The sequence below is a fragment of the Haemorhous mexicanus genome, chromosome 4 (assembly GCF_027477595.1).
Source record: "Haemorhous mexicanus isolate bHaeMex1 chromosome 4, bHaeMex1.pri, whole genome shotgun sequence".
NCBI classification, from domain to species: domain Eukaryota; kingdom Metazoa; phylum Chordata; class Aves; order Passeriformes; family Fringillidae; genus Haemorhous; species Haemorhous mexicanus.
Genome location: NC_082344.1, coordinates 27,737,530 through 27,758,765, shown reverse-complemented (window position 1 = coordinate 27,758,765; position 21,236 = coordinate 27,737,530). Strand labels below are relative to the sequence as shown.

At 39.1% G+C, this 21,236-nt stretch overlaps 1 protein-coding gene across 2 annotated transcripts in view; it reads right to left on the bottom strand.

Moving 5' to 3' along the window:
- Positions 1–21,236, bottom strand: part of BANK1 (B cell scaffold protein with ankyrin repeats 1) — a 136,165-nt gene that overhangs the window by 102,730 nt on the left and 12,199 nt on the right. For both annotated transcript variants that reach the window (XM_059844182.1, XM_059844183.1), the window contains exons 2-3: positions 13,814–14,212; positions 5,515–5,580 (exon numbers count right to left, since the gene is read on the bottom strand). In XM_059844182.1, coding sequence (XP_059700165.1) covers positions 5,515–5,580; positions 13,814–14,212 — 465 coding nt within the window. The remainder of the gene's footprint in view (positions 1–5,514; positions 5,581–13,813; positions 14,213–21,236) is intronic.

Here is a 21,236-nt window from a genome sequence, read left to right as displayed (position 1 = left end):
AAAAGCATTCTCAGCCCCAGTTTCTCCTGCATGGTTGAGTTCTTCTGTCAAAAACAGCAGCTTTCTGTAAGTTGGCCTATTTCGCCCACATCTCCAAAATACTTCTATTACTTTATTTATGGTGTACAACTTCTCTTGCAAATAAGTATCAAACTGACAGCTCCTTTAAAAGCTATCAAGAACAGTTTTTCCTTTTCTGAATATTATATATAAATTGGTGTTTATGTCTTCTTAGCAACCAGTGGTGCTGTAGTTTTCATTAACATCTATTTCTCCCCCATAACAGCAATCCCTGCAGCCCCTCACATCTATTATTTTCTGAGTTACTATACACATTCAGGCAAAGATTGATTTGCTGTGGAGGTACACGTTCATCTAGTCTTTTATTATCAGGTATGTTTTAGTACACAACAATTTATCACTCTGATATAACTGTAGCCTAATGGAGTCATCATGAATGCAACTAAGAAGAATATGAAAGTCTTATAATCTGTAGCCTTTTTGGATCTGATAGTAAAAACAAAAGATCCTGCCTTCAAATAATTCCCCAAACTGCAAAAGTCTATTTATCGTGAGTTTACCAATAATCTTTAAGAAATAACTTGCAGGAAAATGTAGGCATTTATTTTCATATATACCTCCATATGATTGTAACTCTATATTCAGAAGGAATCTAAAGTTATAACAATGAACTGGTTCTAACTGGTCTGTGATTTGGAAGATATGCTTGATTTTGTCAGGGTTTTAGCTAGGATGGACACATTTAGATGCTTCTTGGGACTGATTTTATCTTTTACTGCATATCAACTCATTCTATTATTTTTTTCTGCAATGAAATCCATGACTTTGAGCTTCACCAGCAGTAGTGGGAACATACGGAGTTTCACACATAGCAAAGACTGTCCCAAAAAGTTTCTATTAGGCATACTGATTAGTTTGGAAATAACAACTACCTGCCTGAGGTCATTTGGGTGCTGAGCAGAGCTGCTGATAGAGCCCAAGCCTGTTATTTCCAGTTTTTGGAGTCTGCATACTTCTCCACAGAGAAGCAAACTGAAGTTTGCCCCTCTGTGTGTACCAGAAGTTCAGTTATTGAAGATTAATGATTTATTAGAGACTCCTTCCATTCACTTCAGAGTTACTGGAGTTCTACCACAGGAAGAACACTTGGGTGTTTCTGTTCCATTTCTCTGTACTATCAGCACACACACCTCTCACCTCTGTTCCAGTGAAGGATTATACAGCACTAAACATTGCTCAAAATGAGATGTCCTGCTGCAACTGAGACAGGCTATCCTCCTGCTACTGACTTAAAAGTATTACTGAAGACAAAAGGACTGATAGCAGAGGCAGCCAGAGTTGTAAAATGTCCAAAATTTGTTAGTCTGATAAAATCCTCCTGCAAATGCCTTATTATTGCAAAGGGTCCAGCTGCAGCTGCCAAGTGGCTCCTTTACCTCAAAACTCCAATTCAATTCTTCTATAACTGGCCTGGCTCAAACTGCACTCTGTGCTTGGACACAGAAGTGGCACACTGCTGCATTTAAAAATACACACATATGAAAGGACACAGAGAGGAGTGTCTGAGAATAAAAACATACTTCAGGGAGGCACAACCCCCTGAAAATGGGTTTAAGTTTTTACAGGTATCACTCTCAAATACCAAGTAGCAAGACTTTCTCTCGGCCATGTTTGAAGCTATGCTCTTTATGAAGACTATACTATTCTTTAAAATCAAAAAAGAACATGGATGGAAAGTGATGAAGTTTAACATAACTGAAGTCCTTTCACAACTGCAGTGGGAGAGGCTGGAGGGAGAGGCACTGGTAGAAGGCATTCTCAGCCTTCACCCAGCTCAGACATGTCATTAATAAGATCAAAATATGTACTGACACAAGACAATATACTCCACGTTATAGCACCCCTTAAATCAATCTGGTAACAGAAACCAGCTTGGACTGCAGCAGGTAATTTACCAAAGAGGGTGTCTTAGTCTCAGGATGACAGCAGAGCTTCAATACCTGCACAGGGCTCTTATCAATGTCTGGATTAAATTTATGATGCTCTTCTTGATCTGTACAGCTCTAAATTACATGGGATTTGTCTAAGAGACCACACTTCTCCTGTGCCATGCTGCGACAGCTGCTGTCAGCAGAAAGACTCACTCCAGACATGTTTGGTATTAAAGAAGGAAAAAAAAAAGAAAAAAGAAAAAAGAGTTTTCAGCAGGACTGACTCACTGGGGACAAGCTGCTTTGAAATTTACCTTCAACCTTTAGTTTGAAATAGCTAAAATCTATTGACCCTAAAAGTGGGCTAAAAGGTACACCACTTTCACTTTCCTGGGAACACAATCAAGAGTGATATTTTTATACATGTAAAAATCATGCTAGTTTTCTAATTCCTGATTATTTCCCTTTTGTTAGAGTTATGAATTGGAAGGTAATATGAGGTCTTCATCTCTTAAAACAATGTCCTTTAATCCAACAGAATAGACACATTTTATTAAAATAGGACTTTAGATTGCATTATAGGAAAAGACTAGCACAGCAGAGGTACTCTTAGAGCTCTTTATCTGCAGAGGGGATGCCATTTGTTTTGTTAAAAAATGCTGGCCTGTCTTCAAATTAGTTTGGTAATACAGATACATGTGTATGCACATACATCTTACCTTGATGAGACCTCTGAGCAGGACCAAAACATGTCTGCTGTTAAACTTAATAGGCAGACAGCTATCACCCTTTAAAATTACCTCTTGTGTTCCATTTCCCCACCCCTAATTCCTTCAGTTAATTAGTGCTAGTATAAAAGCTTTAGTGGTAAATGTTAAAAAATACAAAGCTGTTTCACAGGAGGGGAAGAGCCTTTTCAGAAGCTGAGCATCACCTAATGAGTACCTAAATCTGAGTTTAGCTCTATTTTGCAGTTCCACAATAATGCATTCATATTTTATACTGTGGTGACAAGGCTGTATACCCAGATCCTAGTACTATTGCTTCACTTTTCTACCTTAATACAAACTATAAATAATAATTCTCTGGGGAACAGAAAATTTCCTGAGGAACCACAAGGGATAGTCTCCAAATACGGCTCTGTAGTAATTATAACAAGTCCTCTTTTCTTACACAGAAACCAAATATAAAGGAAACACAAAAACATTTGTGAGTGGCTGAAGAGCTGATTTATTCTGTTATCACCTACAGGACTGAGTCCTCATATATTCATATTATGGTCATTAGCATTCCACAACTGGATCTTTTCCCTCACTCAGCAGCAAATCAATTGTTTTCACATCTGCTTGTAGCTCATATTTCCCCAAAGGATTTCAGTGATCATATTGTTTTTCCATTTTCCAATGTACTGTCTGACCTTTTTCCTCAAGGCTTTGCACAATTCACTTCAGTCAATCACTTCTTATTGATCGTTAGCACCTTGCTCATTCCTTATCTTTGTTTTAATAAATATAGGAGTATTTTTTTAGTCATCTTGTTTTTAATATGTCCTGTCATCTACTCACTGTTCTTTACACCCCTGTTGCTTTAGATTTCTCACTTAGATTTATGCTTCTGTTCAACTTTCATTCCAGTTCAAGCTAAAATCCCACCTTCTTTCAGCTTATCCCTTTCTTTTGTATGATGCTTGTATCTACAAAACAAACTTCAGCTTTCAGCAAGCCCCTATCCACTTCAGACCTCACCTCTAAAGCACCATTCTTTTGGGCATTTATAGGGTTCTGGCAAAAACCCTTTATTGGTTTATAATTTCTCCTGACACTTCTGTTCTGTGTGTTTCATTCAATTTAGCACTGCATACACTTGCTTCTTATTAGGAAGAAGCATAGAGAAGAGACAGTCCCTGGAAACACTTTTTCACAATTCTTCCAAAGTCAAACCCTGTCTGTTTACCTGAAGATCCACCTGCATTCTGGAGGGCACAAACACTGGCTAATTTGCAGCTGCCTTCTTATCTTCCTTGGCTTTGGCTGACGCACTGAATCTCAGAAATTCCAATCATTCCACTTCTTGGGCTACTTTTCCCTCCAAAGCTCTGCAGTGGTACCAGGTAAGTGTTTCCTGTTGCATCCCTACAGAAGGAATGTTGCCATGCATTTTCTTAGACTTGTCTGGGGGTCAGCCATAACCTCACATACAAGATGCCATTACTGGGAATCCCTCATTTCTAACTGGCTTTTTCACTCATCACAACAATGGATCATCCCTTTGGTCCTCTTAGCAATAACCAGACATTGTTAACCAGCAAAGGCTGCAGGCAATCAGTGCTTTCAGGATGACTGCCAAAAGCTGACTGAGACTGGCTGTTCAGGGAACTTCTGCAAAGATTTCAAGTGAAACTTTTGCTTTTAATGCACAACTTTCTTTGCTGGAAAGTCCCCAAATCACTTTATTTCAATATCAACCATTCAGTTGACAGTAAACTTGGACTTAAAGCTGCTCTTCAAGCAGCCATAAGAAAACAAAAGTATCTCAGAGGACTACCTCCTCAGTCTTTTCTTGGGACTCTCTTCTCTTACCATTCCCTATTTTACTGTCTCATTTTTTGGACCTAACAGTGATGAATGAGAGAAATGGTGGGGTCAACTTATTTGGCACCTGGATGATGAGCCAGAAAGCCTTCTTCATACCAAGATGCTTCTTCAGTGCACTGACCCATGGCACATCCAAGACAGGGCCAAAAGAGACATGTATAGAAACACTGACAATGGGTCTCTAGGGATAAACCAGCACAGCTTTACAGCAGCTTTCTGCTTGAGATCACACCATTACACCCAAGATGCCAAGAGACTCACAAAGCAACCCTTTCCAGAATATGGAAGGGAGTTGAATAGGAAAGAGTGCCACTAACCTCAGAGTCCAGCAGCACAGAACTGCCGTGCCAGGAATTCTGGAATAATTTACTTGTCCCTTTCCACTGGTAAGCATGCTGGTGCTATTAAGCCAATTGCTTTGCATCAGTGTCAACACAGAAATAAAAGTTCTCTAAGTAAGAACTGAGGACAGGAAACATGCTATGTAGCTCTTTACTAGAAGCAATTAAAGATTTTGCCAATCTGTAATTCCTACTAAAACTCTTTATAAACTTTTCCAGCCACAAATAAACAAAAATGGCAAATGTCAACAGGGGCTGAAGCTGTGATACAGATCTTCTCCCAGCCACTGGCTGTCAGTGAATGATGCTGCAAGTGTGATGTGAGTAGGACTGATGTAAATGATTTGAAATCAGCTCTTATAAGCAAAACTCCTCATGCTGGAAAAGGAAAGCTCTCCATGTCTTCCATAGTGAAAAAATATTGTATCTCCTCCCCTTTTCACAACTCACAAGATTGTGTGGGTATTGATGTGGGGGTGGATGTCTGAGAATAAGGCATGTTCCTCTACAAAACTAGGAGTGGAGTGGTTTATTGCCTTTCATGTCTAATAAGATGTAAGAGAACAAATTTAATTTTCTGAAAAGTACTGGCTTTATTCTCTGAAATGCAAAGGAAATTCAACTCACCATCTACAAGAACTACTTCATAGATGTAAGACACAGAATCTCCAGGACTTTCATCCCATGGTTTATCTAGGAAAAAATAAAAAAGAAGAAAGATGATTTATAAAAAAGTGGAAATCAGTGTGATATTAGGATTAAAATCTACATGTATTTTAAATGTAAGATAAGGCTATTTAAAGTTATTATTCTGCAGATAGAAAAAGAAATCTTAGAACAAATCCAAGGGCTAGTACAGAGGAACAAGCCTAGAGAGATCTTTAGTTGCAACTGTATTTACCCCTTTTCAGTAAATGTCCCTTTGACTTTTTTTCAATTTACCAGTGCTGGTGAGAAATGCATACTTGAGGAAGACGCCTCCCTGGAAGTCAACGCAGCAAACAATGGGAGAGGAGTTGGGAGTAAGGAAAAAACAGAATCCTGTGCAATAAAGTGAGAGACTGAAATGGATACAGACACTTCAGTTTGGAAGACAAGACAACTGTTCGGTACTCCATTTGATAATACAATCGATCTGGTTACAGACAGTATCACAGAATCAGAGTGGTTTGGGTTGGAAAGGACCCTGAAGAACATTTAGCCCCAACCCCTTAGCCATGACAGAGACACCTTCCAATAGACCAGATTGCTCAAACCTCATCCAACTTGGCCTTGAACACTTCCAGGGATGGGGCATCCACAGGCTCTCTGAGCAATCCATTCCAGTGCCTCCCAATTCTCATTGTAAGGAACTTTGTCCTTACATCAAGCTTAAGCCTACCCTCCTCCAGTTCAAAGCCATTCTCCCTTGTCCTATCCCCAGAACCTTCTATGCTCTGGGCTGAACAACGCCAGCTCTTTCAGCCTGTCTGCAGGAGAGGTGCTCAGTACTCTGAGTATCTTCATGGCCTCCTCTGGACTTGCTCAAGCAGGTCCACATTGTTCGTAAGGTGTTCATTCCAGAGCTGGATGCAGCACTGCAGGTGGGGTCTCACCAGAGCAGAGGGGCAGAATCCCCTCCCTCACCCTGCTGCCCACGCTGCTTTGGATGCAGCCCAGGATGCAGTTGGCTTTCTGGGCTGTAAGTGCACATATTGATCTTCTCACCGACCAACACCTGTAAGTCCTCAGGGCTGCATTCAATCCATTCTCCACCCAGACTGTATTTGTGCTTGGGATTGCCCCAACATGTGCAGGACCTTGCACTTGGCCTTGCTGGCCTTCATGAGGTTTGTGTAGGCTCACTTAAAGGTCCTTCCAAATGGCATCCCTTCCCTCCAGCGTGTCAACTGCACCACACAGCTTGGTGTCAGCAGCAAACGTGCTAAGGGTGCACTCAATGCCACAACAAAAGACGACAAACAGCATCCAACACAGAATCATGACATGGGTCTAGTTGGAAGGGATGATTGAGGTTCACCTGGTCCAAACCTCCCTGCTCAAGCAGGGTCATCCTGAAACACATGGCACAGAATTGCATCCAGACAGCTCTTGAACATCTCCAGTGAGGGAGACTCCACAACCTCTCTGGCAATCTATTCCAGTGTTTGGTCACCCGTGTAGAAAAGTTTTTCTTTCTCACATTTACGTGGAACATCAGTTTCTGGTTGTTGCTTCGTGTCCTATTGCTTGGCATCACTGATCCTGCCTCCATCCCCTTGACACCATCCCCTCAGACACTGAAAAACACCGATGAAGTCCCTTGTCAGCTGTCTCTTCCCAAGGCCCAACTCTCTCAGCCTGTGCCCCATAAGACACTGTATTAACACTTTCAGGACCAAGTTCTGGACTCACAGCCTTAAGTACATAGAAACCCTACCAAGAGCAAAACCTGATTCTGTTTTTCTACTATGAACTAAAATAGGTGCTATACTGCATTTTTTTCAGGGATAAGTGACAATTTCTTTAGTCTGGACTGCAAAACACCCTTTATTTTTTCCCATTTCATAGAAGATGGCACTAATCTAACATAAGTAACATTATGGTGGAATTACAAATAGCAATTTTGCTATAACAACAGTTGTGTGCAAAAAAATATACAAGGGGTACCTCTACAGAGGTCTTCTCTAGATGCCTTCCAGTGATAACTTTTCAGTAATTGTGGCTGGTAACCACAGTGCAAGACTCAGTCGGACTCAATAATTCATTACATGAAGGACATATAAGACTACAGAGTCACACAGCAATTTTACAGCATTACCTGCAAAAATACTTGCTGGGAATCTTAAATTATTTGTCAGCTTTAGAAATAGTCTCACAACTGCAATTAAATACTGACTGATGACTGGGCTATAAACAAAACAAATTTGGTTGATGTCCATTTCAAACCTTGAAAGAGCAGACTAAAAATGATAAAGCCATTAATTTATTTTTAAAATAAAAAAAAATTATAAACTAAACAAACAAGCAAAATTGCAGTATGTTTAGTACATGCTGTAGCAATGATGATTAGGTTCTAGTCATCTGACTTCTATTATTAACTAAAAGTTTAATGAGTCCTAAATGCTGCTAAAAAATGTAAAAAAAAAAAATCTAAAAAAACATGCCAAAAAACTTCAAGACATCAGTGCACTCACTTTTCTGGGTGTAATAACTTTTGATCCAATTATTGGAAAAAATAAATTGAAAAAACATCACATACATGACACATACTTCAGAATCCAAGGGTACAGGTTACCATGACTAGCTACATAGATTAGAACATGAGCTGCTAAGAAACCTAACAAACCTCACAAATAAACCCTAACAAGTCAAGTCTACTCTGAATTTTGCAGAAAAAAGAGAAGAAATAGGAAAGAAGCCAAACAGTGACAGGGGATGATAGTCTCAACATCTTATCTGGGGTTGCCACTTCCAGACAATCACTTCAGTTTCTCTTCTGCTTTGAAATAGCCAGGTTCTCATGTCAGACAAAAGAAGTTAGTGACACAAACCAGTTTTTTGTTGGCAGTCATGACCAACCCCCATCACTGCACTGGATGCCTTCTGAACGGAATGGAGAAGCACAGCATCTCAGGAAGATTTAATACTCTGGTAATCTTAGCACTCCCCACAGAGCAGTTCAAAGACTCAATGTCAGGGCAAAATAGAAATGAGAGCTATACTGCAGCACACACCAACTAACAAAATGTTCCTTCTGCTCTTGTGCTTATGATACAGTCCCACGGACTATTTCATTTTAATAAAATAATTTAATTGGCATTTGAGGTGGTCTGCAATAAGCAGATGACATTGCACTACCTTAAAACTCCAACAGTGGTATGCACTGCCTGAATGTAAACACATTGGGGAAGGAGCAAACAGAGGCACACCATGTGGTCTCATTTGTTGAAACCTCTCCTGGCAGTGAACAAGGCCAAAACCACCCACATGCTTTTCTCTATTTACTCAGTCTTGCGTGTCCAGGGGAGAAATCTTCACAACCAAGACTTAGGTCACACACACACACAAAGTATTCAGTATTCACAAACAAACAAGACCAAAAATTCTAGTCATTCTCTTCTTCAACTTCAGGGTTCTTTAGCACTTTAGCTTAATTTTCTCATAGACTCCAAGTCAGTGTCAAAATTTAGGTGAAGCACTTTCCCACTGAAGCCAATGGTAAAGTTCCCACTCAAATCAGGGGTTTAGGTCATTAGCACAAGTCTTGCTCACAGCTTAAGGAAACCCATTGGCATTCATTACTTGTATTTGAGTACCAATGTCAAGAGGATTTTACAGGAGAACACGCAAAGCAGTGGAGTCAAAATGTGAAACGTTACTTCAGTATTCAATGTTATAACAAATCACAATAAAAGTGCTGCCACTGCACTAGAAATGAAACAGGAAACAGATACCATAAAAGTTACAATAAAAATATAATTATTTCTTCCTCTTTTCTGTGGTCTGCACAATGGAAATTAGCCCCCCAGTATCTGAAATGGTCTGAACATCTGCATGAGTTAAGCCCTATTTAAACTCCCAGCCTGCTTTTCTCACATTTACTTATTAGAGAAAAACACCCTCTGCTAGTATCTCATTTGTCTACATCTATACCATACTACCAGTTGCAAAAGTAGTTTTCTTAACATTACTCTTCTTGGTCATTAAAACTGGGAATATCTTTTAGGTAAACAATCAGAAATTCATGGCATATTGCTGTCTCAGGTAAAAGTTACAAATTTGTTCTGACCATCTTTCCTGGGCTGTCAAAGACTCTGGGTACCATTTTCTAGGCGGATTATGTTACTTTATGTACCTCTCACTTTTTAATAAAAGAGCAGATAATGAATGGATACATATAGATTTGATGTGCTGTTCTCAACGATCAAATTTTGTAGAAATAAATTATCTTCAAATTTTGGCATTAAAAGAAACAAGGGATATCACTGCTTGGGGAAAAATCTGGAAGTGACAAGAGTTGCTTTTGTGGAGCTTTAAAAAATGAAACCCAATTCAACCACAAGCAGACAAATGGATACTTATGACTCCTGAGCTGTACCAAGAAGCCCCACCAAAAGTCTAATAAAAGTGTAAGCACACCCTGGAAACAGTGTCACAGGAAATTATTTGTACTAGGTAAGACTGTTCTCTTTTTGCACCATTAATACTGAGGACAACTACAGGAGAAATTGAGGACAACTACAGGAGAAATTGAGGACATTTAAGGTCTAAGTTAACTACCTACAAATGCAAATATCTATCAAAGGATCCTTTAGATAAACACATGCTTGCCTGGTTTTGAAGTCTTTCAGGATTAAACAGAGAAACCCCAGCTATGTTTTGTAGCCCAGGATACTGAATTAATACATTGAAAACGCGTCAATTTAATCTAAAAAAGTGTACACAGTTCAGCAGATCAAGGACAAGTAGCAGAAAGACACAGGAGAAGGAAAAGACAGATGCAAGCAAAATATATTTCCTAATTCTACTTTCAACAATATTGGGAAAAGCTGATAAAGAAAAGTCAGAATTCTAGAGTCTCACTGGACCATCTTAGATGTTAACATAGAACAGTAAAACTTCTGAGTGTCCTCCTCTTTCTTTGGGGGTTATTTTTTTATGGCAATAGTCACAGGATCTACAAAATTCAAAACCAACTCAGAATCTGAATGTGGCATTTTCAAACAGTGAAATATTTTACAAACAAATCCTGCAAAAAGAATCTTTTGACAACAACAAAAATATTTGTGATCCTCTTCATGCACAAGATGAATATAATAAAGTCTGTCAGCATTCTGGAAATATACACTAGAAAGCTCACTCTCCATATCTTAGTTCTCCCTTGACTCTTCCAAGAACATGTTCAAACAGGCATGACAAACCATTCAGATTTTGTGTTTGAACCACATTATAAACAAGCTCTCTGCTGAGTAACAAAACCCCCTGCATCTTCTGTTTCATTTAGTTTTACTCAACATTTTAATTAGTTTTCGTTTTTGCCTAGTATATTTGGCTTATATACTACTTTAGAGCCAGAAGGAAGTTTCAACAGACAAAGCCCTGCCTGCTCCAAGAAGATGAAACCAGCACCATCTGGCAGCTGAAATAGTTGTGGGGGCATATAAAGTGAGACTTATTTTGCCCTTCTTCCATCTCAGGTTGTAGGGATAGTGCAAAGAGAATAGCACTTAGGAGAGAAGAGACAGCTAAGAGCTTACCCATGAGCTTTCCTGAGTATGGAAATCTGTAGTGGAAGGCTGGTGACTACTAGCACCTATGCTATGCCATTGTTAACATTCTCCAGGAGAGTGTTAAACTGTGAGATAACCTGATTTAACATCCATCTTCAGCTGTTCTAATTGCCTGCAGGCCACTCCTGAGCCCGGGCATCCATTAGTCCTAGGATCTCGATGGCCTGCTGTCCTAAGGGATTATCAGGATTTAGTTGCAGTGGAAGGCATGTGGTATGGCCATTATAATTAAAGCACATTGAGTTTTCAAACTCAGTGTCACTTTTAGAGCAACAGCCCTTGTCAATACTGAGGAGACAAGAAGCTACAAATGCTTGGGAGAATAAGTTAAGAGTAATGAACAGTTCAGTGGGAAAAAAAGGAACTGAAAACCACAAAGTAATGACAACACTTTTCTGTATCTTCTATTTTAAAAGGGTCAAGAATATAAGGGTCTAGGGATGAGCACTGAAAACAAAAGGGATTGAAGACAATGATCCATATGAAGAAAAATGGGAAATCTTGTGTTTCTGGTCCCAGTGAAAGGCAAAAAAAAAAAAAAAGAGTGCTCCAAGGGAAAAATAATCCTTGTATGTACTCAACCTCTTGGCAAATAATTTCAAATATAAGGGAAAAATCTTTCCCAGATGTGCAGTCTGTCAAAATCCCTGTCACAGGTATCACAAAGGAGAAGAGCTTAACAGGATTCTACAGAAGAGTATCATATATACAGACACCATTATCTTTAAGCAAAGGTAAATAATGACAAACCATGAGTATCTTCATTCCCCAGAGATTAAATCAACACTCAGATGAAAGCAAATCTCTTATTTGGAACATTTTGGCTGTGCAACAGAGAGCAGAGCAGAGGTCTCCTATCAAGCACTGATCTAAGCTGGCCTGGCTGATGGCTAGGGCACACCAGTACACAAAAAACAGGGCCAGAGCAGTTCTAAGCTTAGAGTGTGAAGGAGGGCTTAGCCCTGAAACACCAGGCATCACCACCACTTCCAGTCCTGGATCTAGCTCAGTCCACTTAACTGGTCTGATCCCAGCCACAGTCTACGCATCCCCTGTAAAGATGTACACACAGACTGAGGCCTTCAACAACTATTCATTAATGCAGCTTTCTCCTAATCTCTGAAATTGTTGATTTTGGTCACTGTCAAAGTGATCATTTGAACAGTTACTAAACATCTGGCATTACACTTAAGTCCCAAGGGCACAGGTAATAAGTATTCTTGTGAATGCATTGACCTAAACAAAGAACTTTCCTGTGTCTTCTAGTGTGGGAACTCAGCACATCACTCCTGATGTCCAGAGCTACCGAGAGAACCCTTGGGGGGCTCAGAAGTCTTGGAATGTTGCCAGAAGCACGTGGTGGCTTGATTTTGATCCATCTAGGGATGTGCCACCTGTGTATGAGGAAATGAAACCTGTGAGAATCACTCGGGTGTGATGGTGAAGGGAAGACATAATTATAGGGTGAAACACAGATTTTGTGGTTTTGGTATGACATAATTATAGGGTAAAACACAGATTTTGGGGTTTTGGTACAAGGGGGTTATGGAGACAAGATGGAGGAATCAGGGTGTGTCACAAGGTTCTTCTTTCTTGTCATCCATCTTCTGTGGTGATGTTGGCACTTGTGGATTGGTCTGGGGTGAAGGTGCATGTGGTGACGACGGTGATAGGTATTGGGAATGAAAGGTAAATATGATGTACGTAGTTTTTACTATAAAAGACGCGACCGCCTCGTGGGCGGTCAGAGCGCCTTTGGCTGCCTTGCTGGCAGGATCCAGGTCGGGCAGAGAAGGAACTTTGTAGATAAGAAATAATAAACAATACTGAAGACCAAAAAAGCTAGTGTCCAGAATCATCCTTTGAGGCCCAGTGTGCAAAGAACCATCCTACGTGTGTGTGGGAGCAGAGACGGACAGCTGAACCCCATATCTAGGAAACTATTTATTGCTGCAGAAAGGTTTGCAATTTCCTGTGTGCATGTGTCTGCCAACTGATAGTATCTAAGCACAGTTACTTCCTATATACACACACACAAACACACACAGAGTATAGACCCATGGTTTTCATCCCATTCAAAAACGGCCAAGAAGCTTCAGTCTGAAGCTACATATTGGACACAGACAGAAACTGCAAACATTACCTTCTGAAACCAAAACAGACAACCAAATGAGCCCAAATCATCAAGTCTGAGATATGTACTGAGGAAAAGGTTATTCAATATTGAAGATGGTTGGGGAGAAGGAGTCTAAAATGTACTTTTGAAAACACTCATCTCATATAGGCAGACTGTGTGTAGACATCCTGGGCAGTTTTAAAGCCCTATAGCATATTTCACACTTACCTGCTAAAGCACAAGGCAGCAGGGACATCCAGCTAGGTCACTCATTCAGCTGGGGTCTCTCTACCCTAGTGTTCAAAATAATATTCTTGGTTGTTCATAGGCATCCAGAACTAGGTTAAGCTCTGAGTAAAAAACCTGAGTTGCAGGATGTCTTTCTCAAGCACAAGCTCCCATGCCAACAAAATGGCAACTTGCATGCAACAAAGAGAGAAGCACAATATTCTGCTCAGTAGACAAAATCTTGGCTAAATGGCAAGAGCTGAGAAGAGGTAAGAGACCTAAGGATTACAAACAAGCAGCAGTATATTACCTGGCTGAATAATTTCTTTAACAACAGAAATATATTCCTCAGGTTTCTGATCAGTAGAAATCTCTTTGCTGCCTCCAGCTAAGGTCAGAATCTCATAAAGAATCTCTGAATTCTCCACTCCACAAAGCAAAATTACCACATTATCCTGAGGTTTTAGAACTTGTTCCAGGAAATAACTTCTCTTTTGGTTCAGGCAGTTAAGAAGTCCACATGAGAGTATCAGGAGTTTACATTTATAAGACAGTAAACAGAGTAGCTCCTGGTGCTTGAAAGATGAATTTCCTAGATCATAGAGTAAGATTCCTTCTTTGTTCACTATGAGTCCAAAAAGAGATTTTAAATACAGAGCCCACTCTTCTGCTTCTTGTTCATATATCACGAGGATATCCCTTGTATTTTCTAGAGAGAAGAAAACAAAAAAAATATTTTCAAATGTGTTTTAAATGCATTATAAACATCAGAAGACAGATTGTTTGTTCCCCCTCCCCGCAATAAAAACTTAGGGTTCTGAAGAAATTAGCAGAAATCAGCTCATCACCTGGAAATGACAACCATCTCCTTATTTCTAAGACCAAAGCAGAAAGAGGGCCCACAGAAATACTGGAAAAATAGCTCAGGATATTATGTTTAGAATAACTAATATTTCAGAATAAATATTGAAACTGCAGTATAGGAAGCAGAGCACATTCACATATTCTGCTCCCACCTAGAGCCTTGACAAATAGGCAGTAGTATTAAAAATGGAACACTTCACTTTTAATGACAGAAGTAAATAATATGTATTTGAACTCATGAACATGATCTGACTTCATTAGAAAATTAATTAGTATGTTTAGGATATTTTGTCAGCATGGCATTAGGATAGCAATTTGCACTCTTGCTTTACTGTCCTTATTCTAAGAAAATTACTTGAGACCTGACAAAAATAAATCTAGAACTGTATTTTTTCAGTTCTTTCCCTTTAAGATGTAAAACATGATGACAACTAATAATCTTCTGCAGAGTTACTAAGGTGACAGTTTGAGACAGAGGCAACAGGTACAAGCTGAAACACAGGAGGCTGCTCTGAGCATCAGGAAATGCCTTTTTTTTTTTTAGTGTGAGCACTGGCACAGGCTGCCTGGAGAGGGTGCGGAATCTGTCTCCTTGGAGCTACTCAAAAGGTGTCTAGATATGGTCCTGGCTCTAGGTGTACAAGAGAGCTCCCAGATGTCCCATCCAACCTCAGCCATTTGATGGTCTTGTGAAACCATCAAAACCTGATATGATGAGTAACACAATAATGAACCTCAAGCCAGGGTAGCTTAATGTGTAGTTCACAATAACAGCCCACAATGGAGCAACAATGTGAGGCTGAGGAATAGATACAGCTTCTGCACCTTGCCTTCACTGCACTTCACAGTGTCTGCCTGCAGGTCAGGGTCAGGCAGCCTGACTGACACTTGCCTGCAGTGCACCGCAGCTCCTTTGAGTGCCTATGCACCCCCACTGTGGGGATCAGGGGATATGGAAACAGAGAGCGTACACAGAGTTAAAATGTTTCTGGGGCACACAAAGGATGTGAGCAGTGGGACGCACTGTTGGAAGCATAGTACAGAGGTAGCTAAGGAGAATAAAAAACTTGTCAAGGATCCCACATGAGTCCACTTATAAAAGTAGAAACTGAACCTAGACCTCCAGGATTAATTCTTAAATTATTTGACTTCCCTTTCTTGTAGAATAAATTATTTCTATTATTATTTCTACACTTTGTTCATCCATTCTTTCCTCTGGAGATACTTGAAACAAAGCTTACCCAGCAAAAGCTGATTGAAACTTGTAGAGTAGGGACTCTATAGTTTAGCTTCTTGAGTTCATGATGTATCTACAAACTCCTTGGAGGACTGCTGCCATCTTTTCAAGATTTGTGAAAGCTCACCATTTCACAGTGTTCTGTCACAGGAAATCATAAAGGGCCAAGCTCAACATTGTAGCAGATGATGATATTTCAAGTTAACTAACTCTTACCAATATACTTAAACAGGGTAACATTTGTCAAAATGTATTTGGAGAGATGAATACTATATTTCCCATGGTAAAAACAACCTGAAAAATACCTGTTTCTGATGAAATGCTGAATATTAATAGTAAGAAAAACAGCAGTGTATTTCTCATTTAACTCAGAGCAAAATAGTTTATGATGCTGGGATTAAAAAAAAAAATCTACTTGCCACAATGTTGTTTTCAGAACCTCATCTTCCATAACACTCATAGATAGACATGCACAAAGTAGAAACAAAAAGCTATGAATTGCTGCACAGTTTCAAAAGAAGAAACTGTATTATCAGTGCTGTAAAGCTCTTTCAGTCTGACCACACAGTTTCATATCACAGAAAATGGAACAAGCAAGTACCTTCTATTTTCAGTGCCCATTAACTAAAAGCACTGTAGCAGTTCTTTAAAAATACGGATATAAAGACAATACTTACACCATGAAGAAAATTTAGGAGTTCATTCTTTACACTTTGTTTGAATTTACTTGGTTCTAACTTCCAGCCATAATATAATGTCATATTTCTGCAATCCTAAAGGAACATCTGTTCTTCTGCTCTCAGAAATCCATCCTCTAAGGTCTTCAGATTCCCATAAAGTAACTCTTAGCTTTGCCTTCATTACAGTTTGTAAACTGGGATTAATACACTTCCCACTACAATGGGGACATTTTAGAACTCCTCCTATTTTTTGTTCTGCACTTTTGTGAACGCTCCTGCCTTATCAGAAAACCAGAACTGCATACAAGGTAGGGGATCCTTCACACAGTGCATGAGAAGGAAAAAAAAAAAAACAACCTTGGGTATGCACATGAGCTCATAAACAATGAATTTCATTCACATTAATTCACCCCTGTGCAAATGGAAAGTACAAGGCTTGAGTCTTCAAAAAATTCTAAAGATAAAAGTGAGAAACATGCATTGAAAGGATAAAAGACGACCAAGCAATTCCACTTCCATACAGAATATCTGCACCAGTCTGCAGCTTTGATCTTGGCTAAGCAGGAATGAGAAAGTGATTTTATGATGTTTATTGAAGGCTCAACTGCATTTCTTCTTAACTATATTGATTTTTATATATGAGAAAGAAAGCTTTAGTTGTGTAAGAAAGGGGGAGTGAAATATATCTAACACCACACTTGATGGAATAAAGGCTCTGCAGCACAGATCTCATAAAGCTCTAATGCAATATGCTTCCCCTATTTAATTTGTCTTTTCTATCTATATACAGAGGGAATAGGCATGCTGTTGAGCAAGGTTTGTGATACTGAAGTTTGGTGCAATGTTTATTGAAGCAAGTAGCAAGTGCTATCAAGTTACCTATGGGAAACCAAACATGGGTATGGTTTGAATTATAAGCTTGCAATTTTTTTTCTGACATTGATCTGCCTTCTGTATTACGAGTTAACTTCATTATTAAGCAGGAATGTAACTTACCGCAAATTGTATTAGAAGGTGAAATATTATATTTTGAAATGCTTGCCTGAATTGAAAACCCTACAAATAGCTACTATGTCCCCTATCAAAAATCCACTCTATGTACCAGCAGCTTTTTCCTGTGATACTGTTTTTGCCTTCAGAGATTCTACTAAGAGGCATATGCAGGCACCTTACTTGAAAATTAAGGCCCACCAAAGCTCTGCCTTTAGAACAGTATTATTTTTACTTGAAAAAAAAAACCCAAAAAAAACCCCAAAAAAAACCACAAAACAAGTCTAGCATTACTGCAACCCTACTCAGTACAGAATATACAGTAACAATGCTCAACTTTCAGCCAGAGTTTTTTTCCCTTCATTATTTTCACGTCTTACTTAATAATTCTTTGAATTTACTGCACTTGAAATATAATGTAAGTTGAGAACAATTTTGTTCCCTTTAAAGTTAATGTAATAGAAACTATCATATCCTGACAAAATTAAGCTGTGCTTCATCTGCTCCTACTTGGAAACTGACTCAAAGGTAGAAATAAAATGCATTATTAGTTCAGCAATGAGAAATTGCAAGAATTTTTGCAGTCACCCATAACCTGAAAGGGGTTCTTCTGACAAGCAAAACTCTTCTCTAGTTACTGGTGAACGGCTGCCCAAGAAAGCACATCTCTTGTCATCTGAAGGGCTCTTTGAAAAAACCTGCCAGATACTGAGAGACTACTGTGACCAAGCAAGAATCAAGAACTTGTGTATATAGGGCAAAAGAACATGTCTTTTATGGCAAGAATTATAGGATAGAAAAGAGTGAAAAAAAGCAAAAGTATAATAGAGAGTTAAAGGAAACCTCAAGGACTCTGCAATGCACCAAACACACCAGGAAGGCCAAAGAAACAAATGGAAAATTGGGGTCTAGTAGCTGCTCTTTAACAGATATCTCATTTTATGAACCTCACAGTCTGTAAAAGATCATTTCTGTGTGTTCAGAAACAATCAAGAAGCACTTGTTAACGCTCATTTTTGAGAATACTGCAAAGGTTTCAACTCATTCCCTACCTTTTTAAAGGCCTTTTAGGTTTGTAGGAATTGGTAAAGGTTTGTAGGTGAAATGCTTTACTTCTAGATATCTTTAACCTGGATTTTACTACAGTTGTTTCCATAATTCAGCACTAACAGACTTTGTTTGACTTAAATAAGGCTGATTATAATTAGGATAGGGTTTAAAAATTAGCTCTACAGTCCCACTACCTTAAGACGCTTTGCTGAAAAAACGTCAGGTGTAAACATCAACTTTTACCCAAGTTTTAATGGATCACTATATTTCTCAGGGTTGTCCAGAGCCTTTTTCAGTTAGGGTACTGGAACCTAACAATGGAATTCCCTGCTGTTCACTCAGTTGCCCATGAACTCCTATAACCACACACCAAGCCTGCCAGTCAGCCCTAACAAAAATGAAATGCAAGTCTGTTTACAATCCTCACCTCAATCCCATCAGCCTTTGATACCTGTGTGAAGAAAACACCATCTCAAGTTGTTCTGCACCCCTATGTTGAGAAAGGACAGGATCAACTGCTAGACAAAGCATAAAGTTTGTCCCTTTTATTTCTTCCTGTCACAGACATCCTCACTTGGGGAATGGAAAGTTGTTTGATTTTTTTAAAATATCAGTCTCGAAAGACATTAGAGAAAGAAATGCATGCACTGTGTCAGTATGCAATGAACTACTGTCCATCAGCAAAAATTTGTTAAAATAAGTACAGTAGTTAAATATCTCAAAGGAGACGTGGAAAGACACTGAAACTCTTGCTCACTTTCTCATAATATATTGATGAAAAATCTGGGCAACATAAGTGATATGGAATGACATCCACTGCATCTTTAATTCTTTTGTGAATAGCAGACTACACTCTCCAGGATTACCATGAGTATCTTTTTGTGATAAGAACTCACACAAAAAGAAGCAGTGCTTTTTTTTCCAGGCAAGCAGTGCCAGGATAGAGCTATTCAAGACTTTAAAAGTTGACTGCACTCACCTACTTCACCCCATAGGATGAAACTATGGATATGAAACTATGAGGTTCATGACACAATGAAAAAAAAATGGAGCATGAGAAATATCAGGAAGCATAAAATAACCCAGACTCCCCCTCTTGGCTCAGAGATTTTCAAAACTTTTCTTCTGATCTCAAGAAGATTCATTTCTATCTGGGCTGTATGTGGGATGAGAATGACAAGCATACATACTAGTTCAAATAAGACTTCAGACTAAAGATTTTCAGTCTCTTCGGCCCTTTGCAGTCTTTTGACAAATATTCAACCATTCATCTCTTCACACTGCTTGCCCTGATCACTAACAGTGATATGATAAAAATTGGAAAAAATTTCACTAGCACTTCAAACTACCCCTACAATCTAACATTTGGATACAGAATGAGAACATTTAATTCAGCACTAATGAGTGGCCTTAGCATAACAAACTGCCCCTCACCCATCCAGAAGGCATCGATTTTCCCAGTCAACACACCTCATGCATATCCAGTAAATGTGTCCCAAAATGCAACTCCAGCCCCTGGTTTCTGGAATTCTGCAAGGCAAATCCCCTGAAGCAAGCCAAAATGCATTCATCGCAGGAAGGACAGCAGAAAGCACTTTAGAACTACTTGCAGATAATGGAAAACATTTTCAAAGCAGTTCATGTTGCTTTTCTGAGGTGTTTCAGTAAAGGAAATGAAAATTATAAAAGCCACTTGTAAACTTTAGAGTGAAATCACAAAGTAGCAAAATTGCTGCAGTGCTGTGGTACACCTGTTTCAATTAAAGCAATTATCCTAAAACAAAGGGCATTCCTGCCCCCACTGTATCAGGCAGCAGTGGCTGCACTTCTATTCTCAAATGCCTAATTAACTAGCATGTAACAAGAACATTTTCATTGTTTATGTACCTTTTGTTAGTAATTGCTAAACTGTATGTGAAAACAAATACTTGCTCTATCTGTATGAAATCAAGCCTCATGACTTCATCCTTCTTACTAAGCTTAGTGAGGTCTGGAGTGGGCAAAATTAGGTCCTAAAGGGAGAAAATTTTTTTGTACAAATGGCATCAGTTTATCCTTGCTCTAGTTGGTTTTCCCTGTAAAGAAAACCACTGATTTTCCCTAGAGTAACAATGGGAACATAGAACCAAAAAAATTCCTGGGGTGTCCTTCCACAGCATTGATCTGGCACAGGTAGACCAGAAAGATTCCTGACTATCAAACATGACAAAGCTAACAGTGTGCCCAAAAAGCTGTTTCTCATCAAGCACTATGGCCTTATTTCCTGGTTTAGGTCTTTCTCTCTGATCTGTCCTAAGAATCCCTTCAGCTGAATATGTACTGATGGACACGCTTGCTTCTAATGAACAAGGCTAAACACAAACATGGGATGTAGGGATATAGAGGTCAGAAGCCATTTCTCTCTTTCAAGGTAGACCTCCTCCTCTATCACAATTGCAAAGAGGTAAAATCTCCTGTCCTTACAGTCACTTCTTTGAGAGCAAATCACACCGTCAGTAGATTTTAGCACAAATATATCAGGTAATTCAGAAATAATTTATGACATGGACAAATAATGAAAAGAAATATACCATAATGACAGCATGAAGAGCTGGAGTAATATGCTACTTTTTTATGATTGCCATGGAACAAGTCCTTAAGGTCACATGAAAATCTGAACAAGTCTTTAAAGTCACAGAAAAACCTGATGAAGCTGCGTCAAGTTTGCACTTCCAGAAGCAACCACCACCTGAAGATTTCCCTTATACTATAACTATGAGTTTATAAAAATGAAATATTTAAAAACTCTTAATTTCAAAATGTCCTGTCAGGGCAGACTGAAGCATCCTCTTTATCTGATTTGGTTTTTTTTCCAATTGCCAGTGTTTCTCTTATCAGGATGCCTTTAGATGTTCTCATCCTGACATAGTGCA